This window comes from Osmia lignaria, chromosome 5, assembly GCF_051020975.1.
Source record: "Osmia lignaria lignaria isolate PbOS001 chromosome 5, iyOsmLign1, whole genome shotgun sequence".
In the NCBI taxonomy this organism is placed as follows: Eukaryota; Metazoa; Arthropoda; class Insecta; order Hymenoptera; family Megachilidae; genus Osmia; species Osmia lignaria.
The window spans coordinates 8187410-8206266 of NC_135036.1; the positions used below are offsets into that span (position 1 = coordinate 8187410).

At 40.5% G+C, this 18857-nt stretch overlaps 1 protein-coding gene and 1 long non-coding RNA gene across 5 annotated transcripts in view; one reads left to right on the forward strand and one right to left on the reverse strand.

Annotated features, from left to right (window-relative positions):
• sli (slit guidance ligand) overlaps positions 1 to 18857 on the forward strand; it is a 284825-nt gene that overhangs the window by 259002 nt on the left and 6966 nt on the right. For 3 of the 4 annotated variants that reach the window (XM_034325529.2, XM_034325527.2, XM_034325531.2), the window contains exons 2-20: positions 5133 to 5204; positions 5712 to 5855; positions 10521 to 10592; positions 10660 to 10731; positions 10795 to 11008; positions 11191 to 11354; positions 11743 to 11814; positions 11927 to 11998; positions 12072 to 12143; positions 12307 to 12450; positions 12940 to 13103; positions 14649 to 14799; positions 15478 to 15624; positions 16460 to 16531; positions 16611 to 16682; positions 17002 to 17165; positions 17253 to 17454; positions 17554 to 17625; positions 17932 to 18003. In XM_034325529.2, the coding sequence (XP_034181420.1) occupies positions 5133 to 5204; positions 5712 to 5855; positions 10521 to 10592; positions 10660 to 10731; positions 10795 to 11008; positions 11191 to 11354; positions 11743 to 11814; positions 11927 to 11998; positions 12072 to 12143; positions 12307 to 12450; positions 12940 to 13103; positions 14649 to 14799; positions 15478 to 15624; positions 16460 to 16531; positions 16611 to 16682; positions 17002 to 17165; positions 17253 to 17454; positions 17554 to 17625; positions 17932 to 18003 (2214 nt within the window). The remainder of the gene's footprint in view (positions 1 to 5132; positions 5205 to 5711; positions 5856 to 10520; positions 10593 to 10659; positions 10732 to 10794; positions 11009 to 11190; positions 11355 to 11742; positions 11815 to 11926; positions 11999 to 12071; positions 12144 to 12306; positions 12451 to 12939; positions 13104 to 14648; positions 14800 to 15477; positions 15625 to 16459; positions 16532 to 16610; positions 16683 to 17001; positions 17166 to 17252; positions 17455 to 17553; positions 17626 to 17931; positions 18004 to 18857) is intronic. The other variant, XM_034325528.2, reaches the window with a different exon arrangement.
• Positions 1 to 18857, reverse strand: part of LOC117604926 (uncharacterized) — a 79106-nt gene that overhangs the window by 40412 nt on the left and 19837 nt on the right. Inside the window, exons 2-4 of the long non-coding RNA XR_004581530.2 lie at positions 17501 to 17644; positions 17239 to 17434; positions 5699 to 5844 (exon numbers count right to left, since the gene is read on the reverse strand). This is a non-coding gene — a long non-coding RNA (uncharacterized LOC117604926). The remainder of the gene's footprint in view (positions 1 to 5698; positions 5845 to 17238; positions 17435 to 17500; positions 17645 to 18857) is intronic.

The following is an 18857-nucleotide window of genomic DNA, read 5'->3' on the forward strand; positions in this document are numbered from 1 at the left end:
AAACAGAGTTGCGTGATCGGTTGCTAAAGAGAGCTTGAACATCTGGTTGGTTCGTTAGAGATCGGTATTACCGTACGCTCGATTGTTGATCGACAGTGGTACCTCGTTCTGCGTAATCGAACGCATTCAAGAGATGCATTCATACGAGTCGATCGCAAAAAAGGAACGGTACAGGCACTCGATCATGTGGATTATGTGCAGGTGCGAATGGAAAACATTTATGTTCGTAGGAAGGTGTATTGTGTACCAGCTTGGAAAGCTATTCGTATTTTCAGAGACCACAATGAATGGTGAAAGTTTATTTTCTTTTGGCAGTACTTCTGTTTTATAGATTTTAATGTTGGATATTTATAACATTTGCACAATGCAGAAAGTACTTAGCAAAGATAGATTCAAGGGGGCTTGAGAAGTTGTGCATATTTAACTATCGGACGGCGGACCATGGAGAGCGCCCCAATTTCTTGCAATTTCTTTTTTAACAGCTGGTTGACTTTAATTTTTCCACTCGTTTATCGAATCTTCAATAACGCCGTGCTTCTTTTTAATATACTGTGAAAACTTTTTTAATTTTGTTTATCAGTTTTGTAATACAGACGAGTTCAGCTCTGTATACTTCAACAAGCTTCTGCTACATTGTCGCTCTTTCACCCTTCCTTTACATTTTACGCGCCTTTTTTTTTCTGTGTCATTGAACGTTCTCTTTACTTCTCTCAGCGGGCTTTTAATAACGCCTCATCGATGCTTTTCGAGCACACGCGAAAGGGAAGTTTTTACGAGACGTCGTAAATCCGAGAAATTACTACCTGTCTATGCATTTTTAGCCTCTCTTTATTGTAGTTTAATACTCCTCGTCGTAACTTTCGTTATTCGGTGAGCACGAAGGGTATGTTGAAAAAAGAAATTCCAACTATCCGTCTATCCTGCACATTTGAAACTTTATAAAATATAAAGTTATCCCCGAGGTATTTCATATTTTCTGCCGTAGAAATGTTGAGCAAAGGGTTAAATAAAATAAACTCTGATTCCATGAAAAGTAAATCAGAGCAGTCAATTCGCGAGCTCCCGTATCATCGTTCATTCTCGTCGATGGCATCGTGAACGATGAAATATAGAAGTTCAAACGAGCAACAGCTCGCAGAAACGAAAGAGGAGACAGATTTGTGCTTCTCGGAACGCGAACGCGGCAGTACGCGGTACTTCCCGGCTGCTGTGTTCAATTAACTCTTTCGTTGCAACGGATTCCAAAGCAAAGCGAGCGTTCCAAGTGGCAGACATTCATTGGCAAGAATTATTCACCGCAAAGAAGAGAGGTACTTCTATCGATAACAGTTGAGAGTAAGAATAACGGAAGAAGAGAAAGAAGGAAACAAGATGGGACAGGACGAAATAACGTGAACAAATTGTCACCGCCATCAAGCCCGCTTATCAGCCGCACGACCCTGCGACTCGTCCCGCCATACTTTCACGTTGATTCAATTCACCGTCTACAATGACGTCCGCCGGAAATCCAATCGCGTCCCGGAGGCACATTTCCATCCGATGGCGCGCACTTTTGACAGGCGGCTCACGTGCCAACTAACGAAATTACTTTTCGCCTCGTCGGGACATCCGCTTAAATACGTTTCCATGGGGGTATCCTAGGCCGGAACCGGGCCTGGTAAATCCGCTAGGACAGTCTTCGAAGGAGAAACAAGGGACGGAGAGAGGTTGAAAATGAAGAGAAACCAGGGAGAGACGACAGGGTCCAGGGATAAGGTGTTGCTCTATATTTGCCACGGCATGGGTTAGAAATGGACCGCTGGCAGATGTAATCAAAGTTTGCAGACGACCACCACTCCTGAGACTACTCGGCCAGCAATGAGCGGAACAAGTCGGACCGGATGCGCCCGTTTTTCCCCGCACGCCATGGGACATACTCGTCGATGCATAGAATTGTATTTCCCTGAGAATATTGGATTCCTTGGCATCGCGAGTTCGAACTTTACCGATGCGTCGGCAGAGCTGCTGAGAAAAACGCAAATTGCAATTTTGGACATTGGAAGTCGAAAGGGGTAGCGGGATATCCTTCCGGTCGCAGAACCCCTCTCGAGCCGAACAGTTCCGTAACAGAATCATCGAAAAAGGAGGTGTCTGAGTTCGGAAAGAAGCTTCTCTTCCATTTGCCACGCAACTTGCGAAACACCGTCTACGTCGAAATGCAAATGGAATCTGTTGATTAAGTTTACCGTTGCATCGGGTTGGTTCTGCGTACCTCCGCGACCCTCGCAGCGGAAAGAAAAAGGGACGGCTACGACAGTCGATTTGACGTATCGACGGCTTTCCACTCCGCTTGCTACTCACGAATAATCGCGACGAGAGGAACGAAAAGAATGTTGAACGACGCGTCCATTTTCCCTGGGACACGTATACATAAACGCACACAGAGGGAGACGCGTCTCACAAATGGAGACAAATTTATACGGGCACCGGCCGAAAAAAAGCTGGCCACTTTTGATAAATTGAATCGATCGATTGTTTTTTGCCCTGTCGCCGACATTTTTCACGCATGAATTATTCCTTCCCCTCCGGACGTGGCACCCCGGAATCAAACATTTTTCCTTTTTTATAAACAATGCGTTTAAACTGTTACCAATAGAAATATTGAAAATTCATTTTTGTAAGCTTCGAACGGTGATGGATGGGTCAATCGTGACCCAAACATGATTCGAGAAAAATTGAACACTCAAATTTGTCGAAAACTTCAATGAAATAAAATTTCATTTTATTAACAAATATGATATTTTTCTTTTAACCTTCCACTCGTAATTGCACGCTACATTAACTCGTTAAATTTCCAATCCTTTAATTATTAAATCACTGCGAGCCGTGAGTTGTTTTCGAAATCTATTAAAAAAATTTTCACCACTGTTCGATATTCTTTTTTTTTTTTTGCATTAATCTCCATTATTCGTGCAATTTAAATCGCTGCTAGCGGAACGTTTTTCCCAATGGAAGTAACAGAAAGTCGATTATAAAACCCTCGGATTTTCAACGTTGCGCGAGTAAAAATTGAAACGACGTGACGCTCTCGATCGTTCATTTATTAGCTTTCGCAGCGTGTTTCATCGACGTAGAAATAAAACAGAACGATTGGTTTTACAAACAATTAACGAGTCGATCGAAGGGTTTACGCAAAAGAGCGATGTTTTTCGATACAAGCGATTGCAGAGGGCCAGAAAAGTTTGCGCAACCCTTTTCATGGAACGATTTTCAACTCCTGTCGTCGAAAAGTCCCAAGCGAAAAACAAGTGTTGATCAATGTTGCCGTACGAACAGATTTTTTTCGCGCTATTTTTGTTTACCCATCGTCAATACGTTTTTTTCATTTAACAAGAGGATTGGCTATCTGTACTCTCTCGAGCCACTCGAGGGATGCATTTTAAATACGCCGTTCGTCACTTCCCTTTTCTCTTTTTTTTTAACCAGATGCATATGAATCGAATATCTGCTACCATTATTTATGAGCTTGCCCTATTTTAAAAATTTGTTGTATGCGAGGACAGTTATTTTTACTGAAATATATTGAATTATTGACATTGAAAAATTCTTTTCGATTATTCATAATAATTTTACTAATATTTAGATAAGAAAAATATGTAATATCTTGATTTTCCTCGGGTGAATATTGAAATATAACTGCTTTTGAACATTATAGTCGCAGTCACTGAATTCTGAAAATCAATATATTGAAACTATGTCCACGTAGAGAACGTTCGTCGAGCAAATATCATTGTTCCAGTGGCGTAGAATCGGTAACTAGGAAGCGTGAATTTGCTCTTCTCGTGATAAAAAGAAGGAGTTGGGTGCAGCCGTCAAACGCAGCCGTCTGCGCCCCACTCTCGTCCAACCGAGTTATTAAGGCCTTATTAAATTGGTTCCTTTTTCACGAGAAACTTTTTACCTGACAAAAACGCCAGACGTAGGAACGAGTAACGAGACAGGCCTACTCTCCGGCTGCTTTTCGTACGGATTCTTTCCTTCCTCTATTTTCTTTTTCTATTTTATTTGCACGTTCCTTTCTCTCTCTCTATTCTTTCGATGCTCGTTTTCCTTCTGAAACGAGAAACGCGAATTATTCCCTCGTTTTCGTAGCTCAGACGAGTTCAGCGACGAAACCAGACGGAGAACCGTTGAAAATAAAAAAAAAAAAAGGACGCCTCTTCTAAGCCTTGCGTGAGATTTTAATTTCAACCGTGGCGAGCGCGTTTTTTGGAATATCCTCGTTCGTATTGTCGCTGGAATAATTACGAGCCACGCGAGACGTTTTTCACGAATCGCGCGAGGTAAACTCGTTATCTGACATATTTTCGAAGAATGATTTAATTTTTCAGGGATTTTATTGAAATTCTCTTCTGTAGCGGCATTTCGCTTTAATACGTTTAATAATAACTCGTTTACTTCATCGTTTCGCGTCATTCACGACGTAAACTTAATTGCATATTAGCCCGGCCACAATGACAAGATTCATCGAAAGCAAAAAGGAAAACAACGGCACAAAGCGTTCGACAAAATCGCGTCGCGATGCTAGATTCACGGGCCGATGGTCTCGTTTCACATTGTCGGGGCTCGCTTTGAGCGGGGCATAAACGGCGACAACGTTTTAAAACGAGGGAAAAAAGGGGTTTGCCATGAAATTTCTCCGAAGGTTGCTCTTTGTGCCGTTCCCTTTTCGCGTTTCAACAAATATTTGCACGCTACGGAAAACAGAAATACTTATTCGCGTCAAACAAGCGCGACGAACGGGGTGGTTGTTCGGGGGTTGAAGTTGAAGTGGAATTAAGTTCTCTTATTTTGTTTCGCATCGATCTTGAGAAAAAAATTGATAAAATTCCATTCGTTAAATAAATTTCGGTGTATTTGCTCGACGCTTAAAAATTGATCAAACTCTATGGAATCTCTCTTAAATAAATTTTATGGTGTTTGCACGACACTTTAGATCAATTTTTCATCGTCTCGAGCGTTCTCGAGATTTTGATGAAATCCCCCCACATCGAAACCTAAGGAAATTGCATTTTTGTCCGATAGTCGGACATATTATTGACTCGCACCACTGTGTCGCGGCGAAATTAATTTCTGTAACTGTTTGTTCGCAGGGACCTGCAAGGGAACAATATCTCGGTGATATTCAAGACGGACTTTGAAGACATGGCCACACTTCACGTTCTGTGAGTAGATCTGTTTGTTAAATAACGAAGCTAGTTACTGAAAGGGGATTCGAGAAAGGGGGTGGTTTTAGTCGCACGCCTTCTGCGAACAGAATTCCGCGAGGTGAATGCGACTGGTGAGTGAATGAAAAGTTGATGAAATTCTGTGAATGGTGTTATTTCGAAAAAGGGGGTGAAGTCAGTTAAATTCAAAGCAATTTGCCCTGTAGATTGCGTTCTTTCTTCTTGAAACTTTCTGTGTTTTGATTACGCAACAAACTAAATAAATGATGAATAATTAATTTTAGAATTAATTTCCAATTGACTTTGACTGATTCAGTGCTGCTACGCTGTGATGCAATAATTGTGAGATATCTTATTAGCATCACGATAATATTAAGTCTAATTTTTCAGAATTTATTCTTAAAAAATAATTTTCGACTTCCTAATAGAAGGATTAGTTTACCTTTTGACCTGGGTACACTACTAGTTCTAGGGTTAATGGTTATGGTTACCTGTATTTTCCAGTTGGCTATCGGATAATCAGATTCACACCATCGAGAGAAGTGCCTTCCATGATTTAGTCGGTGTCGAGAAGCTGCGTTTGAACAATAACCAGCTACGCCATCTTCCTGATCTTCTCTTCAGCAACATGATGAACCTGAAAAGACTGTAAGTATTTTAGAATCGAATATAAAATAATGCTTTTTTTACTTATTACATTTGATACCTAAATAGAAAATTGTTAGAAAAATTCAGGAACTTATTTATTAAATAAGCATTTGAAGATCCATTAACCATTACATTAAAACACCAGATACCTTCAAAAGTAATAGTAACAAGAATATTCTCCGGACGAGCAACAAAATAGCTAATTATTTTGAAAGGTTCAAAGGTTACTCCTTTTACTGGATCCAATTACATAAATGTGTTTCAGTAGGAACCAATAGTTTCGTAGAAATTAAATGTACCTCACTGTATACGATACGTTTCAATTGATTAAACAATTTCTGAGAGAGAAAACCAAAAAGCATTAAGAAAATTCGAAATATATAAAAGAAATTCAATAATTTGATGCGTTCCAAGGTAAAGATCAGCTCTAAATTTCAGCCAAATTAATTGTATCTGTTAAATGAAGATATTTTGACGATCACTGATGGTCCAGTATTAATTATTCCAGTGAATTAAATCCTTAACGCTGTTCACAGAGAACAATCAAAGTTTAAAACAATAGGTAACTGATATCTGTGAAAGTCCATGCACAGTGTTGTACACAGGATGGTGGTTATCGCATAAACTTTTCAGACGATGGCCTACATACCGCACTCATGTACGTGTACACCCGGAAGTATCGGAGTTCGGTTCGTGAAACTCGCCGCGAACATCGAATACGCGTGACTTTTCCGCTCGGGTTTCAACTTTTTTTTTTTTTTTTCTTTTTTGCAAGGCGATCGTACGCTTCTCGTTTCCAGTCCCCGTTTTCTCTGCCTCGAAAACGAACGAAAAGGAAAAACAAACAGGGAGAAAGGGGGAGAAAAAGCGAACGGAAGTTTCATCCATTGACCGTCGACGTCCCACTTTCGGAAGAGACTTGGAATTCTTTTTGTGCCCGAAACGATGTTACCGTCGACGGCTATTGTTCGATAAATGGAACAGATTTTTTTAGTTTTTGAAAGTGGATCGCTGAAACTCGGTGTGTTTGTTAATTGCTGCGTTGATAGACGGCTTTTAGAAACAGAAGCGCGCAATTTCTATTCGGATCTAGGTTTTCAATTGAAACTTGGAATATTGATAAATCGAATTGGTCACGAAAGATTTAATTAATTTTGCGACTGACAGTCTTAAAATAAAATAAAAATTCAACTTCACTTTTAATTGATTCTATCCAACTTTCTAATCAGCTATTAGAAGATAAAAAAAGAAAGATATCGAACGTCTATCGTGATCGAGAAGAAGTACATGGCTTCTGTCTTGAAGCGACACGATGTCGACTAGAAGAACAATCAGACAGTTGGTCCAGGTCGTGTTTTCTCGTCTAGTCTGACAAGAACGATTCAAGGCGAGAGGCGAGAAGTTGAAAAGCGAAACAAAGGAAGAAAAGAAGAGAAGAAGGCGGTGGAGATGGGCCATCTATCATCCGGCGAAGTGGCCAGACGAGACTCGAAAGTTTCACGAGTCTCGAGGCCCTTCCACTCTGCCATCGTACACGTAACCTACAGTTTCTGATGATAACGCCTGGATCAGCGAGCTTACAAAAGGATGTATTATGTTGCGAGCTTCGCTGAGATTCTCGCAGGCATCCGAACGTCTGATAATCCTTCATCTTGCGTGGATAAGTCGATGCCCGGCTTGGAAACCAGAGATGGTTAATACGTTCTTCAGAAGGGGGTGTTGCTCGAAAGAACGATACACCCCTTCAAAACTTTAACCTGATACGGTTACACTTGATTCTCGCCTTGATCTTCTCTTTCTCGATGAATCATCCCACAAAAGATGGTTTTAAAATAATTTTTAGAAGAACAGTGGAAAATTTACAGAACGAAAAGAAAATGAAATACGGAATTGAATAAAAATTACGACTCTCTCCATGGTCCGTCGTCCGAATAGAATATTTTTCAAGCAAAATTCAACCCTCTCTCAGCTCGAACCACGAAATTAACGATTCATCTTCACTCGAGATTGATTAATCACCCGACGCTATATCACCGCGAAGTTTACACGCAGCCGGCAATTAAGGGCCACAAATTATTAATTAAATCACCGTTGTCCGCGGCGCGTGGATCCCTCGGTTCGGACCATCTTTCGATGCCAGAACGACGGCGAAACGTGTGATTAACCCATCGTAGGAAACATAGAAAGCTGTTCGAGGTGGTAAGAGGATGAAACTCGCCTGTAATAAATGGTTTGACACAATGGAAAGGGGCGCGGACACACGGCTGATTAGTATCACTGCGTCGTGTAAGCATATTGTGCCGCTTGAAACGCGATACCTCGAACCCATGCTGAAGCGTACAAGCTTGTATTTACGATGCAATAACATTTGTTCGCTGTACACTTAGCCCGATAATAACCGGGACAAACGTTTCACGTCGCTTTGACAACTGGGTGTCGCGGTGATTTAAGCAATGAAACGGTTCGCTGAACGTCTCGGGATTCTAGCCCGAGTCAGATTTACAACTGACTATTATTTCGTCGCGTTTTGACAGGGTTTCGATGGTTTCTTCCTCTCGGTAGACAAACAGATATATTTTTGAAATTTCTTCGATAATAATTCAAGTAAAACAAGACTACAGAAAGTCGGAATTTCTTTGGTGATAGACGAACAGTTCTTATAATCCCAACACTATCAATCTAGCTTCGTTTCATCCAACTCTTATCGCGCGGGCACAAAGCACACTGGTTGGAGCAACATTCGGAATCGAGCACGGTAGACGCCACGAGGGATGGAGAGAGACAGACAAGGTCCAGGAGGTCCTTTTGTTAGTTCCTGTGAAGGAGCGGCTACGTCGAAATTCGGTAATTGCTTTCTGGATTGGCTGGAGCGCAGTGGGAGTTTAATCTACCACTCTCACCGGTGGCTAGAAATTATTGAAATTCTACCGGATCTACCATCGTGCGACTACCATCTCGACGCGTGACATTATTCCAAAGAAAAAAAAGGAAAAAAGAGAGTTAATTTAGTGAAGAATCGTACTTGTTCGATCAACTTGATAAAAATTTAATTTTGTACCGAGATTGATTCAATTTAGAGTAAAAATTCACAACTCTAATTATCTACAGTTGTTGATGGAAAGTAAGTTCGATCTGTCCGATGTTAAGAATTGCTGGTTGAAATTAGGAACTTATCACGATCAAGCTGGAACACCGGTTCCAAATGAAACTGGCAGCAATGAAAGCCAGCCAACGGCTTCCTGTTGCTCGTTGCTACGTGTCTACGTGGTCGAAATTCGGTAATTGCTTTCAGGATTGGCCCTGGTAAGCAGGAGTCTAAATCTGCCAGTTCTTGCCTTATGTTTCGCGCTCTTCCAACTCCGGGCACAGCATCACGGTTCGTTTCTCCTCAATCCGGTCTCCCTTTTCCCTTCTCTCAACCTCTCTATTTCGTATTTTTCTTTCTTCCCTTCTCGTCTCGTCGAGATATTCTCTCTGCTCGTGGTCTCTCTGGCAGACATAATTACAGGCTTGCACGGGTCCCGAGCCAATAGATGGTCAACGTTGAACCGACCACCAAGACCTCTAACCTATCATCGCGAACGTCTGTTTAAGTCCAGAGAAACGTTTCGTGGATCTTGCCACGCGAGACGTAACGCAATCTATTTAAATGAACCTCCGGTTTAGCGGAGCTTCCATTATCGTGATTGACTGTACCGTTAAAGAGAACGATGCATTTCGTAAAACATTGGACGTGCATTATTCATGGGGATGCGTTTACAGGAAATTATGGCGATGAATATGAAACGGGTTTAAGGATGATTAGGTTTCGATGGTGATTTAGAAGGGACAGGTGAATACCCGAAATTATCAGCGAGGTCGAAAACATTGAAATTAATACTCAAACCTGATTTTTTCCGAACCCGAATGATTTATTTTAAAAGGGTTGCTGTCTCTTCAATGCCTATGAGTATAGGCGGTGGAAATTTTTGAATGGCTCGCAAAAACTCAAGAAGGATACAAAGACATCGCGTGAAACGATAACTCGTTACCCGTATAACGACCCCGTGAAACCTTAAAGAACTCTATAACCTCTCACGTGACTGGTGCACGTGCACACGGTCACACGTGAGCAGAGACGACTGTGTCTACAAAGAATTCCTCACGGGGTAGGATTGTTCTCAGAACTACGACGACAATTGACAATCGTTTCAATTATTTATCGAGTTTGTAGAACGAACTTGGGAACAACTATAACAAAGTGGAACACACACCGGCGCTGTTACCCGTTGCACCAGCCGACCTTTAAACTCTGGGAAAGAAGAAACTTTGAAAGGTCGACGCACCGACTGCATCCTCGATTCAACATCGCGATTCTATGCAATTGAACCAATCATCCGTCATCGATCCTACTTCGATCGTTGATGCACTTGATGCCGTAATTGACGCAACTCGATTGTTCAGTTGTTTGAATAGCAAATGGTACGGAGAAACTTGTTCCCTCTGAATTGTTGCTAATTCATTTGATTACAGAGGTGTTTAGCTCCGATGATCACATCTGTCAGTTTCAGTACCGTATTATTAGACTGCAAACACCTTAAGAGACTGATATTTTCGAAGGTTTCATAACTTCGTTAGATGACAAATAAATGGTTATTAAAATTGAAATTTTGTATTCTGTTTCAGGGACCTCAGTCATAATCAAATCGCCACCATTGGTCCGAAGACTCTCAGAGGAATTTCATCTTTGAAATACTTGTAAGAATATTCTAATTAACTGAAAGAGAATATATTATCTCAGTTAATTAATTTATTATCTTTTTAGGCTTCTCGATAACAACGTGTTGACCTGCATCGACGAAGCATCGATACGAGAATTAAAGGACCTAGAAATATTGTAAGCAAACAAATCATCTGAAAATGAAATCTGATAACTCAATTCGCCATTGTTTTCTTGCAGAATGTTAAATAATAATAGGCTAACAACGTTGGGCAAAGAAATGTTGAATGGTATGTCACATCTGCGAACATTGAAGCTAGTTGATAATGCACTTTCATGCGACTGCCATTTGGCCTGGCTTTCACGACACTTGAAGACCTATCCTCGTCTTGGACAACATACACGTTGCGCCTCCCCGATTCATTTAAAGGATCGAAATATCGCTGATTTACAGGTTCGAATCTAAAGACGTTTTAAATTTTTCTATTTAAACAAAACTACTCTGAATGCGGTGAAATTTGCGAATAACTATTTTACCCTGCAAGCACTGTGCAAGGGTTAATTGCCTCTTTGCAGGGTCTAAAAACAGCCATCTCTTTCGCAGATAATTTTAATGGTCCTTTTTTGTGCACATAGGAGCACGAGTTCAAGTGTTCCGGGCCGGTTCAGCGGACAGGATCAGAGTGCAGCGCGGAACCGCAATGCCCGCATCCTTGCAGATGCGCCGATGGTATCGTCGACTGTAGGGAGAATTCTTTGACGAAGGTGCCCACCCATCTTCCCGAGGACACGAACGAGCTGTTCGTAAACCATGTTTTACCCTATCCACCGGGTAGAGTTGCCGAGCGTTCGATATTTTCAATAAAATATTAACCGACCTTATTTAACAATTTATTTTATTAACACGTTGATTATCATGGGAATTAAAGATGCTTCAAATCTAATATAACAGAATAATATTTTTTTAAAGTTTTTATAATGTTTTACTATAAATTTGATTGCAATCTCAAGTTATCATAAAATGTTACGGAGTTCCACTAGCGATCGCTTATAAAAACCGATTAACTCGATGTTGACACGGAACTTTCTCGGTTTTTTCACCTCGGGCAACTTCTACGCGGTGAAATCGAATTCCAAGATGAGACTGAAAGTTTTTTCAACTTATTCTCCGTTGTCAATCATTCGCAGACGTTTGGAGCAGAACAGCATCACGGAAATCCCGCCGAAGGCTTTCTCTCCGTACAGAAAACTACGCAGGATGTGAGTGACGTTCGCAATTAATTTAATTTATGTTTCTGTTTGTACGAGTTTTTATATTCTCTGCTAAAATTCGGTATTTTCTTCTTTCCGTTACCCGATCGATGGCCAACAGCGACCTCAGTAACAATCAAATAAAAAAGGTGGCTGCAGATGCGTTTCACGGTTTGAAATCGTTGGAAACACTGTACGTATGAAACATGCAAATGCAATAGATAAATCCGCCGATGCATTTTTGGCAACTTGAATTATTTTTCCAGTGTTCTGTACGGGAACAAAATCACCGAACTGCCGAACGGTTTGTTTCAAGGATTAACCAATTTACAACTACTGTAAGTGAATTATTAAAAAACAATATTCAATCATCATTTTTATAAATCGACACACGAACCTATCGTTTTGTCGTTTCATAACCGACGAAAGGATATCTGCAAAAAAATACAGAAAACAAAAAGAAAGGAAACGTATATTGATAAAACGAACCGAACTTTTCAGGCTGCTGAACGCGAACGAGATATCCTGCATACGGACCGATCTGTTCCGAGATCTGACCAGCCTGACTCTGTTGTCATTGTACGATAACAACATCAGATCCCTTGCCAATGGAACTTTCGCCAATCTACGGAGCATTGAAACGCTGTTTGTATCCCGCCACTGAACCGTTAATTTATACAAATTACCGCGGCTTTAACGCTTCCAGCCCTTTTCATTCGATGCACGATCGAATTGCAAACGCGTGTTCGTTCGTCGTTTCGTTAGATTTCTCTTTGAATATTCGGATCACGGTTGTTTGTTCATTTAACTTTTCTCGCTAAAAGTAACACAAATTATTTCTATAATTCTTGATATAGGTGTAATAAGAATTATCGTAATATTAAATTTGGTAGGGGCCAAGGTGGGCGTGGTCCTCATCATTTTAGGATTCTAAGATCCTAAGATTCTAAAAATCCGAAACTCTAATCCGAATTCCAATACTTCAGAATTCTAAAATTCCATAATTTTAACATTTGACAATGTTAATAATGTTAAGAGCCCCAGCCCACCCCCTAAAATTCTAGTTACGCCAACGTCTACAATTATCTGGAAAAACGTGGAAACTTAATGGTGCAATTCTTTCTTTCCCCACAGACACTTGGCAGAAAACCCGTTCATCTGCGATTGCAATCTTCGATGGCTGAACGTTTACCTTCACGCGCACCCTATCGAGACGTCGCAAGCTAAATGCGAGTTGCCGGAAAAATTGCACAAGCGGAAGATCGATTCGATAAGGGACCACAAGTTCAAATGTAAGGGTAAGCATGATTCAATTTCTATGATATTTCTCTTCTAAACGCTCTCTGCTGGAACACGGATACAGGTCGGTAGCGCACGAAGCGATCTTCGTCTAAAACGTGAAATGAATCAGTGATTAAATAATTGAAATAATTTTTCTCGAACCACGTGAATCGTTTCTTTTCATTAAGAAACGAGTATCAGAAGCGTATCTTAAAAGCAAGCACCAACCCGAAGGGAGAGTTAATTCGAGCAACGAGTGTTCAAGAATAACAACAGCAACTCCCTGCTTTTCCTTTCCGCGGTTGTATATTTCAGCTAATTGCACTTAGCCGCACGGAATATAATCGTATTCAGCTTCCATGCGAGCAGCAGCTTCAGCGAAGGCTAAATGACACCGGAAAATAAACACTTCGCTGGCAGTGTGCTACCCTGTAGCCGCACATTATCGTTACCCGGCATTTCCGTAAACGAGAACTTACTTCTCCTGGTCGGAAGTAAAACTTGCCGGGAACTTTCCTAACTTCCACCTTCCTCGACCGCCTTCGCGAAAGAGGAAAAAAAAATTTACGTCAGAGTCTTGGCCAGGTATTTTCCACGAAATTTAGGTGAAACATTGCTCTTTTCTCTCGTTTGGAAAACTCTTGCTTGAAGATTCTTCTGGTTTAGGTGAAGATTTCACTGTGTTGAAGTGTTTATGGAAAAAATTTCAAACATTTTATCTAGAAAATGATTCCACGATTTATCGCGAGTCCCATTTGTACCACGATACACATCGACGATCTTAAAAAAAAAAAAATGACAATCTGGTATCTCGAGTTGCGATCGCATAGGAGCAGATTTACTACTGGCAAAAATCCATGGTGGTCGCGAACGCGTCGATTAATCGAAGTCGAAGAGGCAACGATCCCGCGTGCCGGGTTACCATGTTAAAGTCGCGGCGATAAATTTTGATAATGAACAACAGCAGCGATATCATTAAATTGAGCATCGGCGTACTTTCTCCTTCCTTCTCTCTCTACCGTTAATTGAGTGTTGAATGTCATGTGCTTCGTGTTGAATATGTTTATGTATGAGTACGCGCCCGCGCGGGTGATTTATCATCGCATTATACGCCGCGTTACAAATTGTCCGCCACTATACACGTACGTAATTATATCAGTAATTTGCGTTCTACGTTTATTAACAGGGCCCACACGCTGGCTCGCCCGGCTACTTTCTCCGCGGGTCTTTGTCTTCGGGATCATTTCTCTCCGCACGATTGATTTCCAATGATCTTAATCCCAACCGATGAACTATATTCGGGTTGAGTCGAGGATAATTGGTTAAATGAAATTGGGAGACCGGAAATTAAATTCGAATCGTGGCGTAAAAGCGTGTTAAAACGTTGAGACGAATCAAAATGAATTTTAATTAAGGATAAAAGGCATTCTTGGGAGTAATTTCGGTGCGCGAAACTTAATCACTGATTCATTCGAAATGGACACGTTTCTACGCTTGTAAGAAGGAAAGGCAGATCAGACAGAGTTGTTTGAAGTAGATTGTATCCGGTTGTTTGTATCTAGGCGACGAAGAGCTCTTGACGAAGAGGGCTGGCGAGTGTATCCTGCCCGGCGAGTGTCCAGCCCCGTGCGTTTGCAATGGTGCAACCGTCGATTGCTCTAACAAGAAGCTAACATCGATACCAAAGGAACTGCCAATCTACACATCTACCTTGTGAGTACCACTCACGATCGTCTTGTAAATAAATAAACTATACCAATCCAAAATTAACCATTTGCACCTTCAGGCTCCCCCTGTCTTTAATTAATTTTTTACCCAAGTACCATAATACTTTTTTGTGGAAAATAATAAGACGCAAAATTTGGCGGCAAGAAAAGTACAAAATTCAAAAAAAAATGTTCAATTTGGAAGGCCTAAGTTTCTCCCTAAATTACTTTTCGAACTAATCAATTATCGACTAATATTTTTCTCTCTCTTTTACTGTTTCAAACATATATAGTTTGTCCCAGTTGCACGAGACAGTCTGTATACTATAGAAACTATTCCAATTGGAAGTTCAGTTTGCCTAGTACCGATTTAATAAATCAGAACAGCAAGAGAGAAAGAAAACGATCGATTCGATCGATCGGGTGATGTTCGAGTCTATCCCGGTCTCCAACGTGCGAGAAAATTAATTCAAACGACCGACAAGATAATTATCTGATTAAAAGCTGACCGGGACAGGGGAACGAGAAAAAGGGACAATGAACGTCGAGCTATTATTCGAAATAAATTATTCCAACTCGTTTAATGGATCGACGCCCCGTAGCGCGATTAATTGCTCGCCGTATCAGACGCTAACGATAGACTCTAACTTTCTCGTCTCATGGCTTTCTTTGTCCTTGCATCCAGACTGTTGGCCAACAACGAGCTGGATAAGATCAAAGCAGATGGTCTGTTCGAGAAATTGCCCGAGTTACAGCATTTGGACCTGAGGAAGAATAAAATATCCCGAATCGAGGCGTCTGCTTTTCAAGGAGCCCATAAACTCACCTATCTGTAAGTTTTCCTATCGTTCCATCTATTTTTCTATACTACGTCTGTTAGCTAAAGTATGTCGATCGTAAAATTTTCTTATTGGACTGTCAGACCCAATGGTCAATCAAGAATAATATATGTAATTGGAAAATTGTAATGTATTTTATAGAAGTTAAATACATAGTTAACGTTGATTGGCATACCAGAAATAGTCCACGTTTAATAAATCACACATTGATGTGGATTATTAAGAATTCATTTTTTAATCTATTTATACCAGTATCCTTTTTTTAGTACAATGGATAAAGAATTAAAAAATTGTATACAGAGTACGGTTATACTGTTTGTCTTTTTCTCTCTTTTCGAATACGTTTCTCGACGGGGAAGTTTCGAATAACGGGGCTGCATTCAGACCGTCGAGATTACTTGCGATATTTGTGCCTAACTCGATCGGGACTTTGAAACGAGCTTTAACGAAGCAGAATAGGATTTAATTTTCAAAGGCAATTAACGGGACAATGGGTCGATTAATTAGATAGCCGGAGGGGCGGCGGTGGCTCGCCGTGTGTATTTTCGTCCAGACCAGTGCAAAACATCATCTGAAATAACCCGTGTCCCTAAAGAAAAAATTAATTGAACGGCCGAGATATAAAAAGCATTCTTACAAGGTAGACACATATCGTGTAAAATTTATAAAAATTCTAATAAATTGTCGACTTCCCAAAATTTCATTTCGTTCTGATATTCATCACTTTGACCGCATATGAACAACAAAAGAGATCTACTTCTTCTTTTAATATTCCGAAACTTGATGGTACATTCTTGTCCCGTGCAATAACGAGCTCTCGTTTCACAGACTCTTGTCGGAGAACAGGCTGAGGGAAGTTCACAACAAAATGTTCACCGGCTTGACGAATCTTAAGACTCTGTGAGTAGAAACTTTTATACACCCTCGTAAAACCGTATCGCAAGGAAACTGTTATCCCCTTTGAACGTCATTTTCACAGGAACCTTCACGGAAACGCTATAACCTGCATCATGCACGGCTCGTTCGACGGATTGACTCATATACGCACCATGTAAGTTTGCCAAGACATTTTTTTTTTCAAATTTAGGAATTTGAATATTGTAGCACAAAGCAAAATACATACGATAATTAATAGAGAATCCTGCCGGACCAGACAGGAATATTTCACGACACGAATATTTCATTATAACGATATTACAGAATAATCGTATGAATTACGGTCCATCAATATAAACGTTACCACAGTACGGATTTATTAATGATTGCATGTCTGAACGGGTTATAATCCATTTGATTTCTTTCCGTTCAAATATTTCACGGTCTCGCGGGGACGATTAATGACAGTCGAATAAATTGCTTCGTATTTTCAGCAACATGCAAGGCAATCCTTTGTCGTGTAATTGTCATCTCGCGTGGTTCGCCGGATGGCTTAGGAAACGAGACATGTCTGGCGTGGTGGGACACTGCCATGACCCGCCACGATTGAAAGACGCGATCATTAAGGATATACCTCATCACGAGTTCAAATGCAACAGTATGAGATCCTCCTTTCACTTGATATTTTTTCGAGAAAAGAAAAAAAAAGAAAATAGAGATCAACGACTCACCGTTTATTTTATAGACGACAGCGTGGGTTGCTTGGGAGACGATTACTGCCCACCCCAATGTAATTGCGCGGGGTCAGTGGTGAGGTGTTCGAGGTCTCAACTTACAGAGATTCCACGTGGGATTCCACCGGAAACCACCGAGTTGTATCTGGACGTGAACGACATCAAGACGATCCAACCGGAGAGACTGAACCACCTGAGGATTCTTACTAAACTGTAAATAAAATACACACCCCAAAAACTTTCGTCTGAATGTTCTTACCCTCGCAGAGATTGAAGATAACCACAACCATGGATCGTTTCTTCTGATTTCAGGGACCTGAGCAACAATCAGATAGGAATGTTGTCGAATGACACCTTCAGGAACCTCACGAAATTGTCTCACTTGTGAGTCGACGTTTTCTCCCTGAAAAATTTAGTTTTCTATTACGAAGTTCTAAAAATTATAGTATTTTTATTTATTAATTAGCCTTTGGACCCATTTTGTAGAGAGCTTCCTATTTATTATTATAAAAAATATTGAATGCAAATTTTAATTGCAAGTGAGCCCTCGAAAATTTGATAATCCTGGGTCTCAGAAATCTTAATCCAGTCCCAATGCTGGAACATCATAGCAATTCAATTCTCCTTATAACAATTCAATTCTATCCTATGACATGATCAGAATCTAATGTACGATTGTTCTGTTGACAGAATTATCAGCTACAATAAGTTGCAGTGCGTCCAACGCAACGCTTTGGCCGGCTTGAAATCACTGAGAATAATGTGAGTTTCAAATTGCATTATTTCTGTCCTCGAACAATGAATAGATTTACGTCTTTGTTTCGCTGATTCGATATTCCCGAATGTCCGCGATAAATTACCTGGTGCAAAAGAATTACTGGATAGAACGCGGTTAAAAGAGGCGGAATCGTTGGGTAGGCGAACAAACGAGGGGTCATTTTTCTCCCGAAAATACAATTTCTGAATGAAACGAGCACCGTTTCCGGGTATGATTTTGGTTTCTACGCAATTTTGTAAAACGCAGCCGAAGAGTAACGATCGATAACGAAACGGTACCCGTTAATATTCGATAATGGAACAAATGAAACCAATGATGCAATCTGTGTTAAATTAACGGGGCGAAATTTCACGTTCGTTCGTTTGTGATTTATCGGGCTACGTTTATTTTCGCTGATTGCGTTATTAATTTCTTCGCGGGAAAGCATTTTGAGGAACGACGCGAGGTCCTTTCTCAACGCGATTATTTATAACTCGTTCGTTAAATTAACTGCTCGTAGCAGAAATTACGTGTGAAAATAATTTGTCCGACGGCATTGTTTATTTAATTCGACGTTAACGATAGACGAAAGAAAATTAATTGTATTACAATAGCAAATGATTATCTGATCAAGTGAAAGCGATATAATAACGCGGTATCGATACGAATTTATTAATCGTATTAGTGATGCTACTATCCGCTGCTAATAATACCTGATAATACGGTATTAATAATACGAACAGTGTATTAACGTTGTGTATCAATTTTACATTAAGGTTCAATTGATTGGTAATATTCTGGTAGTCGAAAATTCGAATAATTCGATAGGCAGGAAGCTTCGGGTTTTGATGCTTAAGAC